Raw genomic sequence first — 19,936 nt, 5'->3', positions numbered from 1 at the left:
AACTCAAAATAGATAATAGATTGAAATGTAAAAATATAGGGGAAAAATTTTTGAGACTTTGGTAGGCAAAGATATTTTAGACTTGACACCAAAAGGAAATCTGATCCATTTAGACGTCGTACATTAGATGTGATCCATAAAAGGAAAAATGGATAAATTTGGCTTCAGTCCTAAAAACGTAAAGCTTCTGCTTATCGAAAGATACCATTAAGAAGATAAAAGACAGGATGAGATGGTTGAATGGCATCACCGACGCAATGGACATGAGTTTGAGAAAGCTCCGGGAGTTGCTGATGGATAGGGAAGCCTGGCATGCTGCAGTCCATGGGATCAGACACAACTGAGCGACTGAACTGAAGAAGATAAAAAAAACATGCCACAAGCTAGGAGAAAATATTTGCAAATCCCATAATTGATAAAAGACTTGTATCCAGAATATATAAAGAATTCTAAAAGCACAACACTAAGAAAACAAACAACCTAACTAATAATAGAGCAAAAGATTTTAATAGACCCATTAAGTAACAAATAAGTACAAAAAAATATGTTCAATATCGTTAGTCATTAGGAAAATGCAAGTTAAAACCATAATAAGAAAGCACTATGCTCCCCATATGGCTCAGTGGTAAAGAATCCGCCTGCCAGTGCAGGAGACTTGACCCAATCCCTGGGTCAGGAAGATCCCCTGGAAGAGGAAATGTCAACCCACTCCAGTATTCTTCCCTGGAATATTCCATGGACAGAGGAGCCTGGCGGGCTATAGTCCATGGGTTCACAAAGAGTTGGACATGACTGAGAGCATGCACATACACATGCTCCCTATTAGAATGGCTAATTTGGAAAGGTTGACCTGCCACTGTTAGTGAGGATGTGAAGCAAGTAGGACTCTCACACGCTCCTGATGGGAATGTAAAATGGTGTAATCAGCGTGCGAAACAGTTTGGCAGTGTTTACCATAAAGCCTAGGCATTCCGCTTCTAGCTATTTACTCAAGTGAAATGAAAGGATGTGTCCAGATAAAGGCTTGTTTATAGCAGCTCTATCTGTGTGAGGTCAAAACTGGAAACAACCCACATGTCCATAAGTGGGTGAATAAACAAACTGGTATTTTCATGCAATGAAAGGTTACTCGGCAATAAAAAAAAAAAAAAAGTGAAGTATTGATTATGCTGATTGAAAGAAGATAACCCCCCCCCCAAAAAAAACAATAAAAAAGTACATACTATCTGAGTCCATTTATATACATATTTGAGTTAGCTCTTTGTCTATGATGGGAGTTGCAAATATTTTTTCCAGTTTGTAGTTTTTCTCTTGGCTGAACTCTTTTGGAAGGATGGTGGGCAAAGCAGAACTTTAATTCATAGAGTATAATTTGCCAACATTTCATATTATGACTTCTGGATTTTAAATCATAATTAAACCAGCCTTTGCCCAAGGCATGAGGAATTCTTTTATGTTTTCTTCTAGAACTTGTATGTTTCATTTGTACCTTCAGATTGGTCTATTTGGAATTTATTCTGCTGCGTAGTGTACACTGTAGGATATAGTTTTTCTACTTTTTTAAAAAACAGTAACGCATTTGTTGAAATAAAGCTTTATTTTCTGTTGGTGTGTTCTAAAAGTACTAGCATTGTATATGAAACAATGACTAATTTTTGGACGTTTACTTTGGAACTTAGGGCCGTGGGGTGGGACAATTATCACTCTTGCTTGAATGTCACTTTGAGAGGCAGAAGTTGCTTACTCTACAGTAGGTAAAAGTCACCTTTGACACCAACATTTATTTTATTACTCATGACGTTTCCTTTCTTTTCCTGCCAAATTAAAGTTTGGTAGATGGGTGGGGGTGATTTCCAATAGGTTGCCAAAGAAGACAGTTTATAGCAGGGAGTGGAAAATACAAAACAACAACAACCAAGAAAAAAAAATAGAAAAAAAAAATCCTTTCTGCATGCATTGCCCTCTGACAGCTGTTATCAAAACATCCAGATTTACATGTGACAGTATTCCAGAGTACCTTTTCAGAAAGTAGCACTGTGACCCCCCAAGGCAATGATACTCTCTTTCCGACCATACAATTAACTTGTCCTCTTTCAGCCAATCAGCCACTTTACTAGTGTTTTTTGATCATTTACTAGGCAACAGGCACTGGGCCTGCCACCATGGAGCCAGCGGTCTGCTTGGGGAGGAGAGAAACAGGGTAAAAGTGTCTGAGAAAGGAAGGCGAGGGGGCCCAGAGGAAGGGCAGCTCAGTGTGGGGAAGACAGGGGAGGATGCTGAAGGATTGATGCCTCGACTGAGTTATGATGAATGGGTAGGAATTCGTCAGAAAAGGAGAGGGGAAAGGGTACCAGAGCATTGGCAAAGTCACAGACATGTGATGTGTTCTGGGAACTATAAATTTCAGCAACCAGAGGGCAGGGCAAGGAAGGAAGAAGTGAGAGACCAGGCTGGAGAGGTAAGCAAGGGCTGGGCCGTGAAGGATGGGAAAACGGACTTTCTCTGGAGGGCAATGGGGGGAGGGCATTACAGGGACTCCCTGACAGACCTGTAATTCAAAAAAAAATTCAGTCCTCTCCACTCCATGCCCGTGTCAGGAAAGGCAGGAGGTCCAGACTTGGGCTGTGTGAGAAGAGACCCCTTGGAGGGGCCAGAGGAAAAGCAGAGAGATATGCTGAGTGTGCGGGGAGAGAAGCCCTTTGTGGGAAGGTTGGAGAAAGGGAGGGAGGAACCTCTCAGGCTGCCATGAGAAGGGGGCCCCCAGACCCAGTGGAGACACAAAGAGGGTCAGGAGCGCTGAGGCAAATGTCACTCATGCCTCCCCCCGACCCCAAACAAACTGAACAAAGCAGCTGCGCTCAGTGGCCCCTCAGGAAGGCCAGTCATTTCCTGAGGAGATATGAGGCCGCCCAGGCATTGTTCCCGGTTTCCAGCATGGCTGCCATTACCTGACCAGCGCCTCGGCCAGTGTGTCCGCAGTGCCTGGAGAGGCTCCCAATCGTGGTCTCTGCTTTTCACAGGGCAGGTCTCTCAACTGCGACTCCAGAGAAGTGTCTTCTGCCCCCCGGGGCATGGCCCCAAAGCAGAAGTAACCGCCAAAGTCTCCGTTCCTCTCAGGATGCAGCTGAGGTGGACCCAGCGGGGCATGATGTGGCTCGGAGCCCTGCTGACCCTTCTGCTCTGTGAGTTCCCACTCTTGCTCAACATCACTTAAGCTTCTTCAGAAGGGAAGCTCATGAAATCAATGTATTTCTCCTGTCTTTTCCAGGTTCAAGCCTCAAAGGTCAAGAAAACTGTAAGTCGTGAGATTCCCATCTAGCTTCATTACCTCTTTCTGTGACTCTTTCTGCTTGTTGGGATTGGTGGGTGAAGAGAGGGGTGATTAGAAAGTGAGTGATTCCACAATTGGTTTTTTGTTGTTGTTGTTCTACCATAAATTTCTTTCTTTTTTTATTTTTAAGATTTATTTGTTATTTATTTCATTTTAGTTTTTGGCTTTGGGGGGTCTTATCGATGCACTCAGGGTTTTCTAGCTATGGCAAGTGGAGATTCCTCTCTAGTTACGGTGCACGGCGGGCTTCTCATTGTGGTGGCTTCTTTTGTAGCCCACAGGCTCAGTTACTCCTCAGCACGTGGGATCTCCCAGATCAGGAATCGCACTGCTGTCCCTCGCATTGCAAGGTGGATTCTTAACCACTGGACCATTAGGGAAGCCCTCTACCATAGCATATCTATTTTTCATATCCCCAATTGTTTTTATTAAAAAATGAGATACAATCAACTTGTTAGATTCATGAAGTCAGAACAGAGTTTAAATTGTCGTTATGACTTCTCTCCTAAATGATCTAAAACAGATTAGATATCATCTCCCATCTATCCATGAGGCTATGATATCTAACATACCTGCAAATTATCTGCAAAATACCTGTAATATTTTGTTCTGGGGCACGAGAAGCGGGTTTTTGCCTGACTTTGAAATCTGGCTTTGAAATCTAGGGCTGATTTGAATCATTAAGATAAGCAGGTTTTGTTGTGCTTCATCTGGGACCGAGTGAAGTAAGGGACTGGGCGGGGTCTGGGAACTGAATAGAGGCAGAGCTCACAGAATGAGATCCCCTTGTCAGAGGTCACTTCAGTTGGCAGAAGCAGGGTGACTGGGTTGCTGCTTGCAGATGCCTTATGTGCGTGGTGCTGTTTGCTGAGCCCCGGCTTGGAGCAGTCACTCGCGTGGGGAGGGCTCAGGAGGCCGATCTGGCAGGTCTCCTGCCATAGCCCAAGTGCTTCGAAGGATGTTTGATCCCCATGGCAACCCACAGAATCAGGATGTCCATTAGCTTCATAATTAGACTAATTGACCGATGAAATCTCTGACCCTCAGAGGAACTTGTCCAAAAAGAGCCGGTTAGAACATCAGCAATAGAACCTCCCGTTCTCGAAACCTGATTGTCTGGAGTCTGGAGCCACAGGCTTGACTCAAATCTTTAAAGCTACTGTTACTCTGTCTCTTGGAGCCTTTTTTTTTTTTTTTTGAGGTACCTGTGTACTGTTATTTGTTTGTTTTAAAATTTTGTTCATTTTGGGCTGTGCTGAGTCTTTGTTGCTGTTTGGGGGCTTTGTCTAGTTGCGGTGAGCAGGGGTTACCCTCCAGTTGCCGTGCCTGGACTTCTCATTGCGGTGGCTTCTTTGTTGCAAGAGCACGGTCTTTAGGAAGTGTGGGTTCTAGAGTGAGCAGGCTTCAGTAGTTGTGGTCATGGGCTTAGTTGCCACAATCCTCCCAGACCAGGGATCAAACCCATGTCCCCTGCCTTGATAGGTGGACTCTCAACCACTGGACTACCAGGGACGTCCCTCTTTGAGCCTTTTTCTCAGTCTGTAAAATGAATGTGATAAGTCAGTATGAGATGAGATTAAAGACGTGACTCACCTGCCCGACATGTAGTGGTTAGTAAAGTAATGGTTTATCATGGTTCTAGCTCAGGGCTTCCCCAGTGGCTCATCAGTAAAAAATCCGTCTGCAATGCAGGAGATTTGGGTTTGACCCCTGGGTCAGAAAGATCCCCTGGAGAAGGAAATGGCAACCCACTCGAGTATTCTTGCCTGGAAAATCCCATGGACAGAGGAGCCTGGTGGACTACAGTTCTTGGGGTCTCAACGACTCAATAACAACAATGATCCTAGTTCACCGTCACCCTCATAGCTTCTCCTCTCTCTGTCCCCTGTAGCCTTGTGCCTCTGCTTTGGTCCAGACCACACCCTGCCTCTGGACTTCTTCAGCTCTCCGTTCTTCATCCCTGTGGAGCCCTATACTAAGGTCACAGGTGTAAGGTCATAGGATAAAAATCTCTGGAATGACCAAGCCCCATACCAAAATGTCATGGTCCATGTGCATTTTGGAAAAGAATTTCCAGACATGAGGCAGAATGAGATGAGAAGAAAGTTTCTTAGAGTGGGAGACGCTGTTAGAACAGCAGGCTGTCTCAAGGGAGAGACATTTCTGAAAATCATTTCTCAGGCTAGTAGCCTGTTTTTATAGCCCCAGGACAGACAATTCCTACTGGAATGGTGGCATTAGGTGATTGGTTAGGATGCTCTTTGTGTGTGTGTGTGTGTATGTGTTAGTAGCTCAGTCGTGTCTGACTCTTTGCGATCCCGTGGACTGCAGCACGCCAGGCCTCCTTGTCCATCACCAACTCCTGGAGTTCACCCAAACTCATGTCCATTGAGTCAGTGAGGCCATCCAACCATCTCATCCTCTGTGGTCCCCTTCTCCTCCTGCTTTCAATCTTTCCCAGCATCAGGGTCTTTTCAAATGAGTCAGCTCTTCACATCAGATAGGGTGGGTATTTTACCTAATACTGGGTCAGGGAACTGACCAGTTTAGATCCAGAGGCTCATGGCAACAGTTGCAGTGGGGCTTGGTCAGTCCCAGAGATGTTTATCCTATGACCTTGGTATAGGACTCTCACAGTCAGGGGGAAGTCAATGACTCCTTGCCTGGGTTTCCCAGAGAAAGGTCTTTGTAACTTTGGGGAAGACCTCAGGCTCTCCGACTGCCTCCTCAGGCCTCCATCCTATTTTACATAAGGTGCCTGTTCAGGGTCACAGCTGGCTGATGGCAGAGCCAGGTGGAGGGCCTGGGACTCAGGTCTACCATTCCTTAGACCACCCAGGACCATGTGCATGACCGGCCAGCCTGGTCCATGATTGAGGTGCTTGGTCGGCCCTGGCCCTTCCTCTCCTTTTACCTCAGGCCCCCACCCAACCCCAGCCAGCCAGTCTCAGGAGATGACCTCAGCTCCCTCTTCACCTAGAATACAAGGCTGTCTGGAGGGAACTCCCTCCACTTCCCGCCCTGCCCCGGCTTCAGGCTTATCTGCCTCCCCACCCGTCCTCCCAGCTTCCCTCCTGGCTTCAGAGGCCATGTCTACCCCGCAGCTGGGTAGGGCCAGCTGGCCCACCTGGGCTCTGAGCCCATCCCTGGCATCACCCCCTCCTCCAGAATCTCACGCTGTCTCTGACTGATCCCCCTGCCCCACTTTTAGTAGCTACCCCTGCCTTTGTGGCTCTCTCAGTCTACAAATGTGATTAGTAACACTTTATTTTAGGAAAAAGAAAAATCATAAATAACCCCCCCCCTTTATCTTCTGTCCCCCTATCTATCTACTCCCTTCCTCAGTCAAACTTCTCTGAAGCCTTGTTTCTTTAATTTAATTATTTATTTCTTTATTTTGGGGCTGCTTGGTATTCGGAATCTTAGTTCCCTGACCGGGCACTGAACCCATGCCCTCTGCAGTGGAAGCGTGGAGTGTTAACCACTGGACCATCAGGGAAATCCTCTGAAGCCCGGTTTCTAACCAATTCTCTGCTTCCTCACCTCTCAGTCGACCCTACCAGGTGTAGGTCTGGCTTTGGCCCCTACACCTCCTGAATCCTCACTAAGAGGAGATGCCAAATGCCGTGAACACATCCAGACCTTCGCCTTCAGGACCCCAGTGTTTGCACAAAGCCTCTTTCTTTGGCCTTGTAAACCCTCTTCCCTGGTGTTCTCCCACCTTTCTGATGGGGAGACTTGGACTTTTTCCCCAGGGAGATTTGGACTTTCCCAGAGGCCGATCCTCGCTGAAGCTCATCTCCTCCTCCCTCCCCCAACACACACCTCCACGTGCCCACCCTTCAGTTCCACTCCAGCTCTGGCTGCTTCACTGATGGTCAGGCTTCCTCCGAGGCCATGGCTGACATTTCCTCCTAGTCATCCCTCAGGGTCCCTCAAACCAGCTGCAGCACCAGGACTGTGTCCCGCCCTTATCTCTGTCTGGCCTTGTCTCCTTTAGTCCATTGCGTCTCTATTCTCCCGCCCAGGTACCTGATCCAGGAACCTTATCTTCTACGCTTTACCTCGATCCCCATGGCCAATCAAACCGGTCAAATACACATAACAAATATTATTTTATACTTTTTTGGCTGCTCTTCATAGCATGTAGGATCTTAGTTCCCTCACCAGGGATGGAACCCATGTCCTTGCAGTACACTCGTAATGTTGTACAAACATCACCACTGTCCAGCTCCAGAACATTTTCTTCACCCTCAAAAAAGCGAAGTCCTTCTGCATCCAGTAAACACTTCTCGAGCCCATCCCTGCCCCTCAGCCCACTGCGTCTGCCCGAGCTCAGGCCGCATCAGCTTTCACCTGAACCTTCATGCACGTAGTTACAGCCTCCCCTTCCAGCCCACAGTGATCTTTCTAAAGCTCTGTCATCCTGCTACCCCCCACCCCTCCCAAGACCCTGAGGACAGGGCCCAGCGGGTCAGCATGGTGGACAAGGCCCTCTGAGCTGGCGCCTCCTACCTGCCCCCACACTCTGGTTCCTATAAGCACCTGTGCCCGGAATTCATTGATTTCTCCTGCCCCTGTGCTCTGGTACACGCTGTTCTCCTGCCCCGAGTCCCCCACCCATCCCTTCTGTCCTGGCCCAAGGCTCAGTTCCGGGGTCACTTCCTTCAGACTTGCCTTGGCCTCTCCTGGACTCCCCTTCCTCCTGGCCTTACACCACTTACTCCAGCTGTCTGGGTCCCCACCAGCCTGCACAACCCAGGACAACAGGGCTGCTTTCTCATTCACCTTGTGATCCCAGCACCTGGCACCAGGGGCTCAGGAAATGTTTTCCTGAAAGAGACTCGAACTGAACTTGCAGGTACCTGAGATTCAGGGGAGCTGGGTCAGCACACTCCATGCTGAGCATCACGGGTCACCAGGGCCTCCGTGCTTTGTGGCTCCCTGTATTTTCCTGATAGTGGTGGACAGTCCCTCCTCCTCTACCATCCACCCCCAGCCACCCACTTCTTTCTGAGTCATTTCCAGGTGGAGGGCTGAGGAGCTGACTGAGTCAAGATGCCTCATCTTCCCCAGAGCATCAGTATCCGCTGACCACTGGCCTGAGGTGGCAGGAAGCAGGGCCCTTTGTTTTAGGGTGTGGGGCCTTGGCGCTCTGGTCCCCCGGAGTGGGGCTACAGTCCATGGGGTTGCCAAGAGCTGGACACGACTGAGCAACTAACACTTCACTTCTCAACCGTGTCCTTTCATCACAGTTCTGAACCTTTGGTGTCCTCTCTCCAGAAAGACACACACTTGCATATAATTGGAGGTGGTTCATGGGTCCCCTAACACCTCTCTGTGAACCTCGGGGAGGCCTGGGTTATAGCAATCACTCTGTTGTATAAATAATGAGCCCTACACACAGTAATCTAGTTTGGCTGCTCCTGGAAAGTTTATTCACAAAGAGGATATTATTTTCCATATTATCTTAATGATCGCATCCCTGGTGGCTCAGCTATAAAGAATCCGCTTGCCAATGCAGAAGATGCAGGAGATACGGGTTCCATCCCTGGGTCAGGAAGATCCCCTGGAGAGGGAAATGGCAACCCACTCCAGTATTCTTGCTTGGGAAATCCCACAGACAGGGGAGACTGGTGGGCTACCGTCCAAAGTGTTGCAAAGATTTGGACACGACTGAGAGACTGAGCACACATGTGTCTTAAGAATCAGATAGAGATTTTTGAAGGTTGTGTGGTGTATTTGTTACCTATTACTCCTTAACAAATTATCCCAAAACTCAGTGGTTTAAGATAATTTATCATCTCACGCAGTTTCTGAGGGGCAGGAGTCTGGGAATGGCTTAGCTGGGTGGTGCTGACTCAAGGTTTGTCTGGAAGTTGCAGGTAAAATATTGGTCAGGGTTATGGTTTACCTGAGGGCTTGTCTGATGCTGTGGATTCTGCCTTTAAGCCCACGCATGAGGCCATTCCTCACCATGTGGGTCTCTGCAGAGGGAGACTCATGACATGGCAGCTGGCTTTGCGCAGAATTGAGTGATCCCAGAAGAGGAGAGGGTAGTCAAGAGGAAAAATGCAATTACAAACTAATCTCAAAAGTGACCTGCTAGCACTTCTGCAATGTTGTTCCTGAGACCAACCTGGTCCGATGTGGGAGGAGCCCACTGGCGGGTGTGACAGTAGAAGGCAGGGCTCACTGGGGGCCCTCTTGAAGACTGGAAACCGGAAGGGTGTTGGTGGAGGTGGTGGTCATGGTGATATAACTGAGGCTGCTGGTCTGTTGCATCAAGTCAATGAGCTGGGATTTGTATCTTGATACATTTTATAAATGCTTCCCCTTCTTCTGTCCTGCCTTCCCTTCTTATTCCTTGTCTGCTCCCGCTGGCTGGCTGTGAAAGTGTGAGATCCCTACCAGCAAATCAGCTGAGTTAATTTATTAAGCAGATGTGTGTTAGGTTTGCTTAGAAAAACAAGGTGGTGGAAGAGCCTTATGTTAGTGAACATCCTCCTCTCGAAAAACCAACTACCCAATGCTTTAGCCAAGTTTGCTATTAAGTGGTTAGACAATGGTAGAGCACCCTAGGGCTGGAGGAGACTCTGACAGGGCTGGCACTGAGGCTGGAAGACCTGGAGTGGGAACGAGTGGTGAAGCGTAGACCGTGAGCCCCAGGTGGGCAGAAACTGTGCCAGTCCCACCCTTCTCTGAGCCCCCAGCATTGGGTGCATGCCTGGCACAGAGACGGCACCTCCAGTATCTGCTGAATGAGTGATGCTGAGGAAGTGGGAAGGAGATGTCAATCAGGGGCCAGGCACTGGGCAAAGCGGACCTGCCCTTCAGTGCTCTCAGCCACTTGGTTTGGTCATTCATTGTTTGAGATGAAAATACCAGGGAAGGCAAGTATTAGTGTTCCTTCTTTATAGGAGGAGAGGTGGTGTCCTGGAAGGGTTAGATGACTCCCAGTGACACCCAGCTAACGGCTGTGGGACCAGGGGTTGGGACCAGGTGTGTCCGACTCTGCTTTCTTCCTGGTCCCAGTTCTGTGTCCCAGTGTATCAGGCATGGGTGTGCATTTCATTCAGATGACGACAGTAAAGTAGCCCAACACCAGGGGTCTGGAGAAGTTGTTGTAATTCACCTTAGAAATTTAAAAATATATATATATTTTTAATTATTTATTTGGCTGTGCTGGGTCTTCATTGCTGCGAGGGGTTTTCTCTAGTTGTGGTGAATGGGGGCTCCTCTTTAGTTGCGGTAGCTTCTCTCGTTGAAACGCACGGACTCTAGGGCACAGAGGCTCGGGAGTTGCGGCTCCCGGGCTCTAAAGCTCAGGCTCGGTAGTTGTGGCCCATGGGTTTAGTTGCTTCATCACATGTGGGATCTTCCCGGATCCAGATCAGGTATCGAACCTATGTTTCCTGCTTTGTTAGGGGGACTCTTTACCATTGAGCCACGAGGGAAACCCTGTTTTGTTTTTCCCCTGAAAAAAATTTGCTAGAAATGACTTCAAGAAAGAGGTTTAGAGAGCACAAGACTCAACAGCTGGTTTTATTCCTGTGACTGACAGAATCTAGTTATCATTTCAAAAGCACTTTGTGCCAGGAACTGTGCTCCAAGGACTTAAGCTCAGCTTCTCATTTACACTTACTATTATTATGTCCATTGTGACTTCCCTTGGTGGCTCAGTGGTAAAGAATAGGCCTGCCAAGTAGGAAACTCAGGTTCGATCCCTGGGTCGGGAAGATCCCTTGGAGATGGAAACGGCAACCCACTCCAGTATTCTGGTCTGGTAAATCCTATGGACAGAAGAGTCTGTTGGGCTACAGTCCATGGGATCGCAAAAGAATCGGACATGACTTAGCCACTAAACAACAATGTCCATTGTATGGATAAGCAAACTGGGGCTCAGAGAAGCTCAGTAACTTACCTAAAGCCACACAGGTTGTGTTCAGAGATGGGATTTGGTCCAGGAAGTCTGATTCTGCACTCATCCCCTGCTCTCTACTATCTCCTGATAGAATCACTGTACTAAACAGCATCACTTAAAATAAAGAAGGTACTGAAGGAGTAGGGAGATGTACCTGTCCTTACCTTGGCAGGGAATGTATTAGTTGATGGGAAAATAACATGGTTAAAAGAAACTTCTGTTCTGAGCGCTCACCCAATAGGCTTCTCAGACCAGGACCTGAAAGACAAAAGAGGGAGTTCTGAAGATTAATGCTGTAAGAAATGCATCTGAACAATCACCTTGTTTCATCTCATGACTAATTAGATGCCATTTTTTGTTAAGATGCTCAGAAATAAAGGCACAAGGATGGACTGTTCTATTCAGTTAAAACCTGGGACATGTTGAAGTTAAATTCTAAGTTGTTCAAAAAAGATTTGATGTTATGAAAAGAGAGAGAAAGAATGACAATTTTGTTTTTTGCCATATCTCTGGCTAGCTACCTGGTTATACCTTTTGCTGTCTGTAAAATGATTTGGGACCACTTATAAAAATTATGTATATTACTGTTCAATAGGATAAAATAAGGAAATCAGAGTGAGAAGAAAATTAAGGCAGTACAATAAAACTATGACTGTTTAAGCACAGAAAAATGCATCCCAAAGGTTGCTACAGGTAAAATTTGGGGCTTGTACTTCTTAGCAGTCAAAGTGAAAAAGGGAAGCAAGATCCATGAGAAAATGTGGTTTCAAGTTCTCACTCATCTGGTAAGGTTTCTGATTCCATCAGCTAGAAAACATCAGCTGAGACTGTGCTAATTTGGTCAGGCTAGGGTTGGGGGATGGAGGGGTTGGGGGGTGGAGGGGTTGGGGAGGAGGGTGGCGGAGCATTTCTTGTGTGTTGCCATGTGATTTCAGAACAGTGGTAGCCATCACTTATCCCACAATTACTGTGTGCCAGGCACTGCGCTGGATGCTTTCTACTCTTCTGTCTTACAACAACCTACTATGTACGTGTTGTAAGCTCATTTTAGAGATGAGGCAGTTGAATTCAGGGAGGTTAATCACCCAAGGTCACACAGTAAGTGATGACCCAAGACTTGCAAGTTCCTTTGCTCCAATCCTAGGCTCTCTCCAGGGCCACGATGCGGCGGCTCACTGGCCGCACACATCTCGTGGACATGTTTTAGTTGTCACACTCTGAAGCCTGCCACCTTGTCATGGTGGGACTATGAGCCACTTAGTACCAAATGCCCTGTGCTTGACCCACCGCACATAGTCATCACCCGCTTGGGACCTCCGGACGCTCTGTTGTGCAGGAGGTGATGATACCCATCTGATGATGATGGTGATGTTGTTCCTGAGATAACAGATGGGTGGTTCTGCTCTCCTCCCCCTCGGCCCTTAGCCTTCACCATCAACAGCATCCACATGCAGATCCTGCCGCACAGCACGGTGCAAAACGGGGAGAACCTGACACTGCAGTGCCTCGTGGATGTCAGCACCACCTCGAGGGTCAAGCCTCTGCACCAGGTGCTGTTCTACAAGGATGATGTGCTGCTTCACAACGTCTCCTCCAGGAGGAACACAGAGAGTTATTTGATTCCCCACGTCCGGGTCTGTGACTCAGGGAGATACAAATGCACCGTGATCCTGAACAACAAGGAGAAGACGACGCCAGAGTATGAGGTGTGGGTGAAAGGTGAGAGCCTGCAAAAGAACACGGTTTGGGAGGGTGGATCACGAACACGTGCTGTGGCCAGAAGAGTGACTGAATGAGTCACGACACGCTGGACCTCCCTGCCGACCCACCACCCTTCTCACTTGCGTGCTTGACGTTTTCCCAACCTGGACATGCAAGCAGTAGACACGCTCCTGATACACCAGGCTTTTCCTTACCTCCTTGCCTTTGCATGGGCTTTCCTTGTGGCTCAGCTGGTAAAGAATCCACCTGCAATGCAGGAGACCTGGGTTCAATCCCTGGGTTGGGGAGATCCACTGGAGAAGGGAACGGCTACCCACTCCAGTATTCTGGCCTAGAGAATTCCATGGACTGCATAGTCCATGGGGTCACAAACAGTGAGCGACTTTCACTTCACTTCACTTACCTTTGCACATGCTATCTGCCCTCCCTAGAACTCCCTCTTCATCTCCTCTCCTCATGAACTATCTCCTTGAACACTCAACTCTTCTCTGACACTTTTCCCAAACAAAATTGATCTCCCCCAGGGTCCTGGTCCTTATAGCTCTTGTCCCTCTCTGCATTCAGTGGTATTTGTATAAAGGTCAGGACGCTGTATGTTGACACTGGATTCTTCAGTTCCTCTGCTTAGTTTTGGTCTGGACAAGTCCCTTACCTTCTCTACACTTTAAAATTCTCATCAGTGAAATGAAGATAATAATACTACCTCAGGGAGTTACTGAGAGGATTAATAGATTCTGTGTTGGTAAAGATAGGGCAGTTTCCAGCACATAATGAGTTTCCAATAAGCTACAATTACTATTTCACTCAATAATGCAACTTTCTCACACATCTGGTTGCTCTCCAGACTGTGAGATCCTGAGGAAAGAAGGTGGTGTTTAGTCTTTTTTTCTTAAAATATATCTCAAAAAAATCTGGCTCATAGTAGGCACTCAATAAATGATTGTGGAATAAACCCAGTTGAAAAGAGCAAGTAGAAATAGAGATGGAGAAACAAGAAAAATGTATCATTGGGGGAAATTTGGGTCACACAGTTCCATCCATCCATTCTTTCATTGGTTTACTCTCTCAAGAAGCATGTCCCAAGGTTGCAAGTTGCAAGTCAGGAAAGAAAAAAAAAAAAAATAGGTGCTAAACATGAAAATGCATCAGGCAAATCCTAGCTCTGGATGCAATTACAGTCCTGGAAGGAAGAGATTTATTTAACAAATCACTGCAGTCCAACAGTCATTTGATCTGACTGCCTTGGGAGCACAGCGGTGAGAAGAAACAATTCAGCCTAGAGGGGTTAGGGACGGCCTCCCAGAAAATGGACACTGGGTTCAGATACAAAAGATCACATAGGAATTATCTTGATGGCCAAATGGTGCCAAGGACAGAGAAAGGGGATATAGCGTAAGAGTGAAGTGCAGAGGCTGAGAAAGAAGTTGCTCTCCCAGCAGAGTGCCCCTGGGTCCACTTCCCTGACCTCTGTAGGCAGGTTTTCATTTTCTGTCTCTAAAGTCGAGATCACTGGGTATCTCTGCATACCCTTGAATGTTGCTTGTTTTGAGGATTAAATGGGGAGCAGAGGAAGTGACCCAGTGTTGGATGAATGAATGGCCCACCATGTACTAGGTGCTTGGCCAGACCATCCTTAGAAAGAAATAATCCTTTCAGCAAACAGGAAACAGGAAGAACCAGTGGGAAAGTGTTTGGGGGCATTTTCCTCTCAGACGTGTATGACCTCTGACCACCTTCCCGTCAGGCTTTGAGGCTCACACAGGAGGACATGACTGTGTCACCCTCCAGGCCAGTTCGTCCTCTGGACATCCTGGGTGTCCCGTGGACCATCGCGGCATGACCGGCCGGACATCCCTATGTATCACCAGGGGCCACAGGGAAGCAGAGCAGCACTTCAGCGTCTCCACTGGGGACAGGGGAGGAGCCAACAGGTCCCTGTGTTCACAGGAGTGATGAGGAAAGAGTGGCAGGCCAAGACTTTGGGAAATAGATGTTGAAAAGAAATGTGCCAGAAACTTGGGATGATTTAATGGACACAGTTTGTGAATTCAGCCCTGTTCTTCCTGGACAGCTGCTGCCATAACTGTCATTTCTGCATCTTTGAGCTCACTTCTGTGATCAGAACAGTCATTCATACCATTGTTACTTCCAGTAATAAGAACTACCACTTATTCAGGCCCTCACAAGACAAGATAAACGGTTCTGAGCACGTCACATGCATTTCATTTTACTCCTGCAATGGCACTGAGAGATCAGCCTGGTTCCTCCCGTGTACAGGTGTCCATGTTGGAGCTCAGAGAGGTTGGGTGGTCTGGTGACATTAAACGCAGAGCCAGAGTCAGAACTTAGATCTATCTGACTCCACAGTTGGCCTCTCTAACTCTTTTTTATGATAGGAGGTCTTTGAGGCAGACAAAAGACAATCCATTCATTCAATAACCATTTATCAAGCGCCCATTCTGATGAAGACCCAACAATGAGTACAACATGATCCCATCCCTTGATCCCTTCTCCTGGGGATCTCGTGGGGGGCAGGGGAGCACCTTCACCAGAGGTGGAGCACATGCAGATCTCCTCCCCAAGAGGACAGCTCTCTGTCTCTCCCTTTTTTTTAAAAAAATGTATTTTTATTAATTTTTTTTAAAACACCAAAAGCATTTTGTATTTGGAGTATAGCCGATTGACAAGGTTGTGATAGTTTTAGGTGAACAGTGAAGGGATTCAGACATACATATACATGTATCCATTCTCCATCTCTGACCTGGGTGGGTCAAGGAAAAAGATTCATGGGTGACAGGGGCAGGTGGCACATTCAGGAAGAGGCAGGTTTAGGATACCAGCAAGTCTCTCTGACTCCAAGATGGAATTCATGGCCTTTGGACCCCGGGGCCTGGACAGGACAGCTCATCTCAGCCAGACTCTCCCAGCTCCCTCTAATCCGACCCCGGCTCACCACCTGCTGTATTTTCCCCTCCAGCCCTTCCTCTGCTCTAGACGGCCCTCCTGAAAAGCCACTCATATCCCTTGGCACAAGCAGATCCCGAGGCCCTGAAATGCCTGTCTTTGGCCCCCATCTCACTTCATCTGTCCAAGTAACCTCCTTCCTCCAAGAATCCTCTCAGGTCCTATTCCTTTCTAGGATCTTCTCTGACTCCTCAGGCAAAGGGGGACTCCTCCTTTCCCGACTGCTCCCTCAGTCACTGTCTCTGTGAGGCACTCTAATTCCTAGTTATTTTCAGCTTTGCTTTTTAAACTGAGGCCATGCCTGCCTCCTCTCCCTGCACCACCCCCTGCCTCTGGCTGTAAAGTCACACAGACCTGGGAGTGAGTCTCAGTTGCTCTGGGGCTTGAAGGCTGTAAGCTTCTGGGTGAGCCTTGAACCTCTTGGACATAATTTTCTCTTTCCTGCCCTCCCCAGAGATTTACTATAAGAATTACAGAATGGAGTCATGGGTAGAAAGTTAATCCTAGCTTGTCGTTGGCGTTCAGTATATTGCAACAATCACCACAGTAATACTGATGAATACTGGCAGCCTTTGTTTTGTTCTTAACTATGTTGGTTGAGATGACTTGACTTCCCAGTGGAATTATAAACTTTGAAAGCATCAACCACATCTTAGACATAGTCTATATATTTTTCCAAAGTACCTGGTGTGGTGCTCAGCACATACATACTCAATACTTACCTGGTAGGTAGCACCAAGGTTCTGGGAGCAAAAGGACCATCAGATGGGTCAACCCCAGTGACTAGGCTGACGGGTGGCTTGGCCGCTGGAGCAAACACACTAATGACCTTTCTCTTCCCCCGAAGGAGTGTCTGATCCCAGGGTGACGCTGGACAAGAAGGAGGTGATAGAAGGTGGAGTCGTGGTGGTCAACTGTTCTGTCCCAGAGGAAAAGGCTCCTGTACATTTCACAATTGAAAAATTCGAACTAAATATAAGGGGCGCCAAGAAAAAAAGAGAAAAAACCTCTCAGAACCAGAATTTTGTGACGCTGGAATTCACAGTTGAGGAGCAAGACCGTACCATACGTTTCCAATGTCAAGCGAAGATCTTTTCTGGGTCCAACGTGGAGTCCTCCAGACCCATCCAGAGTGACCTGGTCACTGTGCGGGGTTAGAGTCCTACTTCCTTTCTATCATTCTTCCTGGTTTGCTGATTTGGTCTGGGGAGAAAGAGCCCAGAATTGGAAAAGGGCTCAGGCCTTTGCTGCTCAAGACTGTTCTTGGTTTATTATTATTATTTTCTATCGGAGTATAGGTGATTCACAGTGTTGTGATAGTTTCGGGGGAACAGCAAAGGGACTCAGCCATGTGTGTACATGTATCCATTCTCCCCCAAACTCCCCTCCAGTCCACAAAACACTGAGCGGAGTTCCATGTGCTATATGGTAGGTCCTTGTTGGTTATCCATTTTAAATATAGCAGTGTGTACATGTCCATCCCAAACTCCCTAACGATCCCTTCCCCTCATCCTTCCCCACCCTCCTGCAACATTCTCTAAGTCTGTGAGTCTGTTCCTGTTTTATAAGTAAGTTCATTTGTGTTTCTTTTTAGAATCCACATACAGGAGACGTCATACCATATTTCTCCTTCTCTGTCAAGACTATTCTTAATCATTTGATATTTTTCAAACTTTTTGACTCTGACACAATTTAACTATATACGCATATATATTTCCAAACAATTCTTAACCTTCATACATGGTGCATTTTGCTATTTTTCTTTCTATTCTATTTCCATTTCTTAAAGCACTGGCTGAGGCTCACTGAAACAATATCTTGTGTGAGCTGCAGCTTGGGAACTGTGACTTTAAACCATGAGAATCAGATATCAGGAAGTGGGGTCTGGAGGGGATCCAGGGGGAAGTGGGGTTGATCCTCAGCTTTTGCCTCCTGCATTTGACGAGGAATTTCCCCCTTCTACCCATCCTTCCATCACTGAGACGTTGGACAAATAGGAAACAGATGAGGTGGCCTGAGAAGTGCTCTCAGGAGAGAAAGGCTACAGCAGAGGGGAACCAGGGTCTGAGTGTCCAGGACAGAGAGCTCAGGGCTCCAGGTCAGGCACCCAACAGCTCCCAGTGGCCTGAGAGGGGAGCACGTGTGAAGCAGGAAGAAGGCAGGGGAAGGAACAGTTTACCGCAGAAAGCCTCAAGTGTATTCAGGATTGGAGCCCTACAGCTTGTTAAGTGATCGTCAGGGGACTTCCCTGGTGGTCCAGTTTTGGGAATCTGCTCGTCCAATGCGGGGGACACAGGTTCAATCCCTGGTCGGGGAACTAAGATCCTGCAAGCCGTGTGGTGTGGCCAAAAAAATAATAGAACAGCAATTAAGAAAAAAAAAATGGACTTCTGCTTTTGGCACCCTCGCTTTTGCCCATTGTGTGCACATAATGCTATATTGTATGTGTAAATATTTCCTGTATAGTATTATGTGTGTATATGTATATATATAGTATCATGTATATACAAAAATTTTTTTATTGTAGTTCATGGTGTGGGTTAAAGTTTAAGAAAATGTGGTACTATATAAAGTGACAATTCTTCACAGTAAGTACCAGCACTTAGAGAAAAGTCCCTTGTCTGTTCTTCTAGACTTATTTTACTCATTCATCATGTGCACACACATTTTTGACTTGTTTATCTTTGTTTTTACAAAAAAAAAAGAGAGAGAGACCTGTCAAACATTCTATCTTATAACTTTTTCTTAACAAATACAGTATAGATGTACTTTTGTCCATATCAAGAAATACAGATCTTTATCATTCTAGTGACAACTCAGAACCCTGTTGTAAGGATATGCTCATTTCATTTTAGTTTTTTAAATTCATTTATTTTTTAAAAGTGAGAGGAGGTTTTATTCGGGGAGGGAACACACTCCATAGACAGAGTGTGGGCCATCTCAGAAAGTGACAGTCCCCTGCCTCATCTTATGTTGATGGACATTTAGGCATTTTTTCCCCACTCGTTTGCTCTTAAGACAATCTTGCAGCAAACATTCTTGTAACTTCTGTAGTTTCCTATTTTATTATTTTTTACGTGTCAAATTCTTTTCTATTGAATTATTTATTTCTTTATTTTTGGCTGTGCTGGGTCTTTGTTTCTCTAGTTTCAGGGTGTAGGAACTACTCTGGTTCTGATGGGCAAGCTTCTCGTGGTGGTGGCTTCTCTCGGTGAAGAGCGTGAGCCCTAGGGCACACAGGCTTCGGTAATCGTGACACAAGGGCTTAGTTGCCCTGTGGCACGTGGAATCTTCCTGGACCAGGGATCGAACCCATGTCCCCTGCTTTGGCAGGCAGATTCTTAACCACTGGACCACCAGGGAAGTCCCTGTGTCAAATTCTTGATTCAAATGTTTTGTGCATTTTCGGTATTGAAAAATATCACCAATGCGCTCCTCCAAAAGGAAAAACATTTCCATCGAAAGTGTTCATTTTCCCACATCCTCATCAACACAGTATATTACTGATGTTTTCTCTATTGATGTTTTCTCTTTTATTGACTGCCTTGTGAGCAGCTTGCAGGATCTCAGTCCTCAGTCAGGGATTGAACCTGGGCCACAGTAGTGAAAGCACCGAATGTTAACCACTAGACTGCCAGGGAGCTCCCAATATTTTTGTTATTTTTGACAGTCTATTATAATTGAGGCACAGGGGCATATCACTACTGTGATTTGTATTTTTTGGTCTTTAGTGAGGTTGAGTATGCTTTTTACATTTGTACATGTATGCTTTTACATCCCTTCATGCCTTCCTATTCACGTACACTTTGCCCATATTTGCCTACTGCTTCTGATTGATTTGTTTGAGCCCTTTATAAATTAAAGGAATGAGCTCTTTGTCAGGTGCTGTGCAAAAATTTACCCACTTTTTCACTTGTCTTTATTTTTTACTTCCATGAAAAAACTTTCAATCTTTAGTTAAAATCAAAGTTATGCATCTTTTTTCCTTATGGTAT

At 46.6% G+C, this 19,936-nt stretch overlaps 1 protein-coding gene across 8 annotated transcripts in view; it reads left to right on the top strand.

The window, feature by feature from the left end:
* PECAM1 (platelet and endothelial cell adhesion molecule 1) overlaps positions 1–19,936 on the top strand; it is a 94,064-nt gene that overhangs the window by 28,663 nt on the left and 45,465 nt on the right. For 4 of the 8 annotated variants that reach the window (XM_019981502.2, XM_019981501.2, XM_070773797.1 and 1 more), the window contains exons 1-4: positions 2,949–3,182; positions 3,269–3,295; positions 12,681–12,974; positions 16,789–17,094. In XM_019981502.2, the coding sequence (XP_019837061.2) occupies positions 3,119–3,182; positions 3,269–3,295; positions 12,681–12,974; positions 16,789–17,094 (691 nt within the window). In that variant the 5' untranslated portion in view covers positions 2,949–3,118. Of the gene's footprint in view, positions 1–2,335; positions 2,459–2,947; positions 3,183–3,268; positions 3,296–12,680; positions 12,975–16,788; positions 17,095–19,936 lie in introns of those variants that run through there. The other 4 variants (XM_070773798.1, XM_070773796.1, XM_070773799.1 and 1 more) reach the window with 3 other exon arrangements.

Source organism: Bos indicus, chromosome 19, assembly GCF_029378745.1.
Source record: "Bos indicus isolate NIAB-ARS_2022 breed Sahiwal x Tharparkar chromosome 19, NIAB-ARS_B.indTharparkar_mat_pri_1.0, whole genome shotgun sequence".
In the NCBI taxonomy this organism is placed as follows: domain Eukaryota; kingdom Metazoa; phylum Chordata; class Mammalia; order Artiodactyla; family Bovidae; genus Bos; species Bos indicus.
Note: the sequence above shows the minus strand (reverse complement) of the source record. Positions and strands in the feature narration are given on the sequence as shown.